We start from the raw sequence: 10,321 nt of genomic DNA, 5'->3' as shown, positions 1-10,321 counted from the left end.
GGTGAATGTTCTAGATGACAAAGAAGAAGAATCTGAGATCATGGTTGATTCGATGGTGAACGCTGAAGAGGAAGAGGAGCCAATACCAACAAGTTATGTATACTGCCCACCCCAACAGATGACAAGGTTAAATTTGGGTTCAAATGAACCTTTAGAAGATGTATGGTACAATCCTTACGTGCAGATGCAAGGATCTTTGAAACAAGGAGACACATTTCGCACAAAAGAGGAATGTGTAAGAGCCATTAAGAAATTCCACATGCAACTATCAGCTGATTTCAGAGTTGACAGAACTGACGCATCGAGGTATAAAGTTTATTGTCCGAATGAGCACTGCCTTTTTATGTTGTCAGCTTCGTACCGGAAGAGGAGCGAGTCTTGGGAGATTGGATCAATGGGTCCAAATCACACATGCATGCTGACAAACCCAATCCAGGATCATCGTAAATTAAGCTCTCAGCTAATATGTGATGAAATATTATCTGTTATTAGCGACAATCCATCATTAAAGGTGAGTACAATAATCTCGCATATTAGGGCAGAGTACGAGTACACTCCATCATATAGGAAGGCATGGATAGCTAGGACAAAATCTATTGAAAAAGTGTTTGGCAATTGGGAGGAGTCTTACAAACAACTTCCAAAATACTTGTTGGCTCTAAAACAATATGCTCCCGGGACAATTGTCAAGCTGGAAACAAATTGTCCGCCTATACACCAGATGGTACGTGTGCTGTTGGAAATAAAATATTTCTCCGTCTATTCTGGGTGTATCAACCAGGTATCATAGGTTTTTCTTTCTGTAAACCAATTATACAAACTGATGGTACATGGTTGTACGGAAAATACAAAGGAACGTTACTGATGTTAGTGGCACAAGATTGGAACATCAATATTTTTTCAATCGTCTTTGCCCTAGTTGAAGGGGAGACTGCTGAGGGATGAAGTTTTTTCCTAAGAAATCTCTGATTGCACGTTGCACCTCAGCCTAACTTATGTTTGATCTCCGACAGACACCCTTCAATCATCAGTGCATATAATAACATTGACAACGGCTGGCAAAATCCTCCTTCGACGCATGTGTTATGTAATAGACATATTGCTCAGAATTTCATGCGGGAAATCAAAGATAAGACGTTGCGGAAGAAGGTTGTCAATGCAGGTTACGCATTATCAAAACCATCTTTCAAACACTACCACAAGGAAATAAGATTGTCAAACGAAGATGCGGTACGGTGGATCCATGGTATTCCTTTGGAGAAGTGGACCAGGGCATACGACAACGGTCAACGTTGGGGCCACATGACAACAAATCTTGTGGAATCAATGAACTCTGTCTTCAAAGGCATCCGTAACCTACCAATAATCGCTTTGGTGCATGCTACATATTTCAGGCTAAGGGCGTTGTTTGAAACCAGACGCTTAAAATGGAGTTCAGTGTTGCAATCTGGACAGTTGTTCAGTGATGCTTCGATGAAATTCATCAGACATGAAGCTGCCAAAGCAAACACACATGTGGTTACGGTCTTTGACCGAAGTAAAGGTTGGTTTAGTGTTGTCGAGTCCATGGATCACAATGAGGGCATGCCGATGGGACAGTACAGAGTCGAAATAGATAGAGGTTAGTGCGACTGCAGAAAGTTCCAAGCCTTTCGTACCCCCGCTCCCATGTCCTTGCGGCATGCTCAAAGGTTCGAAGGGATCCATCATACTTGTTATCTGAAGTTTACAAAATCGTCAGTCTTTCAAATGTTTATAAAATTAGTTTTTTCGTAGTGGCAAAAGAGGATTATTGGCCAGAATATCAAGGGGACATCGTCTGGCACAACGAAGTTATGCGAAGGAAGAAAAAGGGTCGCCCAAACAGCATCCGAATTCGAACCGAAATGGATACTGCGAACAAAATGGTTAGACTATGTAGTTCATGCCGTCAACTAGGTCACAATCGTAATAACTGTCCTAGTGTTAGAATGGGCACAACCAGATAAGTTTACATGTACCTCTATTGCAATATATGAAAAATTAAATTTATTTCATATTAGACGTCTGTCACGAAAGTACCATTGCATAAACAGTAACACATATAATTATAACAAATACAAGAACTATGCAATTACAACCAGCAAAACAATTTTGAACATGTAATGCATCATCCTACGAGCGTCTTGGTCTGTCTTAATATCCACCAATTCGCGTAATTCTCCGTGTTGGTTGAACGTGGACACAAGCCATTGTATTCTTCTAATCCGTTCACCCTCTCCAATTTCTCCCTCTAACCAACTGTACAACGTCCGATTAAGACGTTCAAACATATTTGTGTTCCAAAGTCGAATCTGTACCGGAGCCGCAACGGCAGAAAATATTACATCAGCACTTTGTTTTTGAATGTATGCAGACATTGTTGAAACAGGGAAAATTGAAATTGATGGTGGTTGAATTGTATTAGGAGATGAGTTTGAGTGAAAAATATTGCATCCAATGCGTGGTATTTATAGAGACGGACAAAACATGTGGGCGCTTGAGGGATTGACGCCCACATGACCATCACATGCAGCCAGATGAATTAGCGCCCACACAACCAAATGCACCTAGGCGCCACTAGCATTGACGCCTCCTCATGAGGCCCAATGCAGGCGCCACTAGTATTGGCGCCTCCTCATGAGGAGCGCAATGCATGCGCCAATGCTAGTGGCGCCTCCTCGTGAGGAGCGCAATGCATGCGCCAATGTTATTGACGCCTCCTCTTTATGCATTGGGGGTGCCCCAGTTCATCTGACGCATCCTCTACCAAACCTGGTTATTTTGATAATTTTTTTAAATAATTAGTTATTTTGAAAAAAAAACTAAAAATAATTATTATTTTGAAAAAAAATTCCAAACTTTTACCTACTTCCTCTTCAAGAACACCCATATTAATCCTATTTGAATCTGCTCAAACTTCAACAAAATTCAAGAAACCGATATCCTGAATTTCACAAAACTCCCAATATCTTTATATCTGAGTCCAATTATCGTACTATGTAATCAAGCTTCATGTTAATCCTATTCATAGAGGATATGAACTCTACTATTTTCATTAACTTGTGCCATAAGACAATGATTGAATTAGTAAAAAATATGAGCATACAAAAGTATATAGACAATCATGAATATGGTATCTATCGGTTATATATAACTGTCAACTGAATATGGTTTCAGAGTTATAGATATATCCAAAACCAACAATGCTTAAAACCAACAGTGCAACACTAACAATTGACCCCAAACTCCATATAATATAACTATACTTAATCCGATTCAAAGCCATAATTCAGAAAGAAAGGAAATAGCATAACAATAACCAATTTCTTTTTCTACATATCATTACAATGACATTCAAGATCAGCCCATGGTTCAAAAAGTTACAGAATAATTAAACCTATAATTTAAAGCCTAGTGTCGAGGGTGAGGCACAAATTGGTATTATTCTCCAGCTCAGCCAAGTGATTATGCATGAAAAGGATACCACATTTTCTCTGGGAGAAGCAATTTAAGCATTCTAAGAGAAACTTGAGAAATACTCATCAATCTGCATAAAAATGCTCAGTAGACATCAAAGAGTAAAGGTAATCAGAAGAACTGTTACCCATGGTTTTAAACTGCTTTCCACAAGAACGGCGACAGTAATTGTGACTACAAGTCTACAACCTATGCTTTTCAAGATCTCAACAACCACATCAAATCCAGCTATATCTGACTACAATATTCTACATATCAAATATCATAACATAACCACCACAACTGTAATTAAAAACCTTACTTATATGATAACAAGATGTGCATAAAGTAAACCAGGGTGTTACAATTTGATTACATTACATGTTTTAACTGAACCAAAATAAAAAACATAACGAACAGGCTTTTCCTTTCTGTTTTACAGGTAAACCGAATGCTAAATTAAGCCGATAAATAAGAGACTCGTCTGTCATCATTCATTAACTATGAAAATATGGAATACACAAAAATGCTCATCACCAATTCACCACCACTATCACTAATTACTACCACAATAACTAATAACTAACATGTGCTTGTGATCAAAACCATAAACACATCCAACCAAGCCAACAACATATAAACAATTTCATCAATTACACCATATCTTGATAAAAACAAAAAATTGCCATTTAGATCTATGAAACACTGGCACATATATAGACACGACACACAGGACTAGTTGAATAATGCGGTAATGCGGAATACCAAACACACACCTTCAATCTGAAGTGTCAATGCTACATAGTCCTGATCAATCATCATCATCATGATCACTCTCATCACTGAAATACACAGATTTCTTCCCTTTCTTCTTCGTCTTGTTGTTGTCCAAACCCCCATCCCTATCCCTCAGCCCACTAAATCCCCGTCGCGACTTCTTAGGCTGAGGCCGCGGCCTCGGCCCCAACTGATTCTTAGGACACTCATACGAAAAATGACCATGCCCCCCACACTCATAACACAAAGCAGTCTCAGTATTGTACACGCGCTTCCGAATAAACTCCGGAGCACGTCCATTATCAGCAGCAATAGAAGCAGTTAGAGTCCTTCCATTGAGAATCTTCTTATTCATCTCCCCCACGGCGCGTTGGGCGTCATTACGAGAAACGAATTGGACAAACGCGACACCGCGGCTTAGGCGCGTGTGACGGTCTTTGAGAACGGTTACACGCGCGATGCGGCCGAAAGTAGAGAAGAGCGTATGGAGATCGGAGTTTGTTAGGGAGTAATCTAGATTAGAAACGTATAGCGTCGATTTTGATGGTGCTAAGGGTTCACATGTTCCTCCTATTGATGATCCTTTGTTGTTCGGTTTTGATTGGGGTTGATTACTGGATGTGGTGCCGGTGGTGGTGTTGGGGGTTGAGGACGAAGCGCAGTAGCGGTAGTAGAAAACGTCGTTGTCTTCATCGCTGTCGCTGTGTTTTCGTTTGTGTTTCTTCTTGCTTGACATTTTTTTCGGTTCAGGTTTTTTGTTTCCGGCAACGGCGTTCGTTTTCCGGCGACGGAATTAGTTCTCCGATGCTTCTTTAATCTATAGAGGAAATCTGAGAGTGGAGAGATTCTATAATGCGTTTGAGAAACCCTAGAGAAGTGAAGCGAAACTCCAAGCGGATCTGGACATGGATCCGGATATTTTGGATTGGTTTTATCCATTCTTATTTTTTTATAAGCAATACTATCCATATGTAAATGGACAACTTGCTCACCGCCAGAGTACTTGTAAAGATAGCATAAAACTAAAAATTATTATGTTTTAATATTTTTTTATTTAATTGGTCAGCCACCCATCTGCATATATAAATTTTAATAATTTTTTGTTAGTATGATGCTAGATTTTTTAAGACAAAAATTTCTAGTTCGTTAGATATACAATTTTATTATATTATTTTAGATTATATTTTAATATCTTAAGATAAATAGAGTTATTGAAATTTAGCAAAAATAGAATAGAGTGAAATAGAGATTTTATTACTTTATTATTTGAATAATTAGCGATAAAAACAAAGTATGTTTTTGATTCTGCTCATATAAAAGAGAAACAATACTGATGGAAAGTGATGAAAATTTTCATTCTGCTCATATTAAAGGGAACAATACTCGTAGAAAGTGATCAATACTAGTAGAAAGTGATGTAATTTTTTATTCCTCATATCTAAGGGAAACAATGCTAATGAAAAGTGATGAAATGAAATAAAATAGAATAATAAAATTTTATTATACTGGATCTGATTTTAATTAACTCAAACAATGTAATCTTATTCTATTTCATCTCATATCACTTCATATCATCTCATTGCATCAATTTAAGCAAAACCTTAGTCTAATAACTTCAGTTTCACAACATTTAAAAACTCTTATGTAGAATTTGTCCAGAATTGAAGAGGACTCATCTCTTACTAGAAACTCAGTAATTAATTTGTTTTCAAAAGTAATGCTTTATTTATACGCTTAGATTATGTTTGGACATCTTAAAATGAAGATATAAGAAAAAAATGAACATAGTGAATCAACAAAATTAGAAGTACATACGATTAAAATGCATCAAAATCGATGACATCTATTTAAATTTATTGAACTTTTCGCATTAGACTTTTTTCTATTGTATTATTTTTCAACATCATTTAATTTCTAGAACTCATGCATCCTATCCAAAAAAGCAAAGTTCTCACTCAGATGTTTCTTCCTTAAGACGTTCTCTCCATTCTACGAATGTTGGTGGTAGAGGACACCCTCGTTTCAAATAAGCTTGTATAAAATGCATCTTAGTAGCAATCTGTCTAATTAAGACAACCCGGCCATTTAAATTATTTGGAGGGCAACTTAGCAGAGGGAAAACGATTTACGAAAAACTATGTCTTGTAAACTAAACTAAAACTCAGTCATATACATTTGATATAAGATGACTCATTTCAGAAAAATTCATCCACTTTATTGTCGTTGTGGGGACACCAATTTTACTAAGAATCAAAGGATTTTGAATAGCTTGTATTTGTGCATTAGTCATATAGAGTCGCATGTAATTGTCGCACCTCAAAAAAAGATGATAATGCGATCCCTCGCGATAGGACGCGGAAAAAAAATGTTGTTCGAAACAGAGTCGCCACCGAACTTTATTTATTCCAATGAAGGAATAGGAAAATATCGAGAAAACCTTTAGAAATAAGAATAATGGTCGTCGCAACCATATTCGGGTTCGGGAGTCGATTACGCAAGGGGAAGGTATTAGCACCCCTCACGTCCGTTGTACTCAACGGGAACCTTTTAGTCTGATTTTGCTATTTGACTGTTAATTGACTGTTTATCTGCTTGCTTCGAGTAATTAGAATTGATGATAGATGTGGATGAAGACCTCAGGATGGGGGAAATGGGAGGTTTTTTATTAGTGTGCTCGCGAAGATACAGCAATCTCCTGCCTACGTATCCTTATGGTGCAATAAGGAAATCAGAGCATTCGTAGTTCGGGCTACTACGAATATTGGTTGTGTTTTGTTTTGATGAACGACTGTGTAGGTCGGCGTTCTAACGGCTAAACACTGGCTTGTCTACTCTCGGTGGAGGCTCTAGCACTGGTTTGTTGTGCGCATTAGAAAGGATTGACAGTGTTCTTTTTGAAAGGGTTTTGGTCACGCGGGGGTGACGAGTTGAATTGACGTGTTTGGATTTGATTGGTTTCGATCGCTCGAGGGCGAGAAGTTAGGTTTGATTTGTTGATGATTTGAGGAACGACGAAAGATTGAGCAATATGGTGTACACCAATCGTTCAATTCTTTCGAGGAATAATAAGGCGTGCGCCTTCTATTCCCTTTTCGTTCGAATTGTTTTGAAAGTTTGTTTGTGGATGTTGAATACGCACGGTAGTGAGGCGTACGCCTCCTACTTGCTTATTCAAAGAATAACGAGGCGTACGCCACCTATTCCCTTATCCAAGTTTATTTAACGTGTTTTAGTCGGAAGTCGATAATTTGTGCAATATGGCGTACGCCAATTATCCAAATAATCGAGAGACGGTGAGGCGTACGCCTCCCATCTTTTATCACCCGAGGTTTAAATTGTAAAAAGATATGTTTAGATATTGTATTCGATTTATGAAGATAGCTTGAATTTTGGGTTGGTAGGTTTGGATTTGTCGATGATTTGAGCAAGGTGGCGTACGCCAATTATTCAAATAATCAAGGAGTGGTGAGGCGTACGCCTCCCATTCTCTATTGAAGTTGTATAGTTTATTTTGTAAAATTGGGTTTGATATAAGAGGTGATTTGAGTTTATTCGATTGTGTTTTAAGTTTGATGACAAAAACTCGAGCAATGTGGCGTACGCCAATTATTCGAATAATCGAAAGATAGTGAGGCGTACGCCTCCTATCCTCTTTATTATCATAAATTTAGAATTAAATGTTTTAGAATTTGTAGTTGATTTGGAAAATGATTTGAATATGATGGTTGAAGTTTAGAAATAATTTGAATTTAGAACCTATGTTTGATTTGAAAAATTGATTTGAAATTGTATGATTATTAGGGTTTTAATTGAATGACGAAAATCCGAGCAATATGGCGTACGCCAATTATTCGAATAATCGAGAGATAATGAAGCGGATGCTCACTATTCTCTTTTCATTCAAAGATTAATTATTAAAAATAAAACTTTTAGAATTTATAATTAATTGGTGGAGTGATTTTAATTTTATGGAGTTTTAGGGTTTTAAATGAATGACGAAAATCCGAGCAATATGGCGTACGCCAATTGTTCGAATAGTCGAGAGATAGTGAAGCGGAGGCTTACTATTCTCCTTTTCATTCAAAATTAAATTAAATAATTTTTAAGAGAATACTATTTAAATACGGTGAATTTGAATTTATTTAGAATTAATATACTTTTGGGAAAGACTATTTGGTATTGGACCAACGTCAAACTTATTTATTAGAAAATAAAGTAAATTATTTGTTGACGTTAACCATTAATCCACCATTTAACTAATTATAATATTATAACAAGATAAAAAGAAGAGTTGAAAATAGTAATCGAAACCGAACTAATAAATATTTCTAATATTAGTGTTATCTTAATTTTAATTAAAACAATCAAGAATAGCTCATAAACCAAGTAGACCAAATTGGAATGTTTGGGAAATAAATAAAAAGTTAGGCCCTAAACATTGGATCAAAGAAGGCCCAAGGGACTTAAAGTAGTGTTATTTTCGGGATGGGCCACAAGGCCCAAAATCCTCTCCTACTCAGCCAAGTGGTACCGCCGAGAAGAGAAAAGGTTGGCCTCGGTTTACCTACCGCCACGCGCATCATTGTTCATTGATAACATCATAAAGATTTTGGGAACATAATCTGACAGCACCCAAGTATCTATCATCAATAACATTAATTTACTCTTAATAATATTTTAAAAGAAGAAACAATCACCCCTTAAAGCAAAGAAATAAATCAAAATAATTTTGTCTCTCTCTCTTAAAACGACTCTTCATTCTTTCTGGAAAATATCCTCTCCCTATTAAATCGTGTGCATGGTCCCAATCCAAAACTGCAGAGAGAGAAATTTTTTTTGAAAGGAAACCGATGAACACCCTTCGGTGTTCATCCTCAAACAAACCAGGACTCGAACATGAAGTTCAAAACTTCCAACGTGACAAACGACCACAATCCCCTCAAACCTCCAAATCCTCGACGGGATCTAGAAAACAGTAGCGAATCGGAACCTCAAAGGAAAACCTAATCTTAGCTTCTAACCCGTTTTCTATATCACAATCAACAGCAGAAATTAACGAGTCAAAATACAAGGTCAAAGCACTTTAAAGCAAAATAAAAGGGAAAGATTCCGCCGGAGCATCGTAGCCCCGACGAAGACCTGACGGCCATGATTACCTTCGGTGAGTATGTATGACGTTGTCCCTCTTCTTTTGCTTGTTGTTTCAAGTTTCTTCCTTTTCTTTCTATCCTTCTGTATCCACTCCTTGTTTTCTGTCTGATTCTGACTTTCTCCTCTAATTGATTGTCATTTCCTTTTGCACGCGATTGAAGGGGTCAAGCTCTTCAAACCCTGATTTTCAGTGTGAAAATCAGAGTTGAAATACAGAGTTTTAGCGGAGCTTTTCGGTGTAAGGTTCGTTTGGGATTTCAGCAGAGTGACGGTATTTTTCTTCTCTCCTTTTTCAATCGATTAGCTTTCCTTTTTATAGAGTGAAATGAGCTCCCCAAAATCGTGTGTGGATCCTTGGCAGATGGTGCAAAAAGGAATCATTCCGTTAGCATCAAATCTTTCTTTAGATTTTGGTGGGGACCAATGTAAATGTGGTAGGAAACGGATTTGATTGTGGTCCCAAAAAATCTCCAAATGCGTGGCCGTCTTCACTGAATCTCCCATCTAGTTTTTACTGCGGTGAAACCTTCAACAATTGAGGTAAGGAAATTGGTATTTACTGGCATATATTTTAACCTTAATTGATGACTTCTCAACTTCGATTCACAACACTTCTTCCGTTTTTGCTGATGTGAGGACTTAATACATTTAGGTATGAATTGCTGCTCAAGTATTTTCGAATCCTGTGAATCTTTGCCTTTGGTTTATCATAACAATTGTGTGCTTACAAGTCTTATGACCATTAAATTGATGCCATGTTTGATACTTGGTTTGGTATTTGGTAGGTGATCTGAATGATATTCAGGATGCTTGATGATACTTGTATGGATGTTAACCTTGTTGATGGCTGAGCTTGGATTGCTAGTCTGCTGTGTTTTACATGGTGGTAGTCATGATTGCTCCTGTGATTCTATTA

The 10,321-nt window shown here is 37.4% G+C and overlaps 1 protein-coding gene across 1 annotated transcript; it reads right to left on the bottom strand.

The window, feature by feature from the left end:
• Positions 1-4,288: 4,288 nt before the first annotated feature.
• On the bottom strand, positions 4,289-4,990 carry LOC127137558 (U11/U12 small nuclear ribonucleoprotein 31 kDa protein). Its single transcript, XM_051064016.1, has one exon. It carries the CDS (start codon positions 4,988-4,990, stop codon positions 4,289-4,291), a length of 702 nt encoding a protein of 233 aa, XP_050919973.1.
• Positions 4,991-10,321: the final 5,331 nt, after the last annotated feature.

The sequence above is a fragment of the Lathyrus oleraceus genome, chromosome 4 (genome assembly GCF_024323335.1).
Source record: "Lathyrus oleraceus cultivar Zhongwan6 chromosome 4, CAAS_Psat_ZW6_1.0, whole genome shotgun sequence".
NCBI classification, from domain to species: domain Eukaryota; kingdom Viridiplantae; phylum Streptophyta; class Magnoliopsida; order Fabales; family Fabaceae; genus Lathyrus; species Lathyrus oleraceus.
Note: the sequence above shows the minus strand (reverse complement) of the source record. Positions and strands in the feature narration are given on the sequence as shown.

What these genes read in the sequence shown, in the direction of transcription:
- LOC127137558 (XM_051064016.1), bottom strand. Translation starts at nt 4,990, where the DNA reads ATGTCAAGCAAGAAGAAACACAAACGAAAACACAGCGACAGCGATGAA.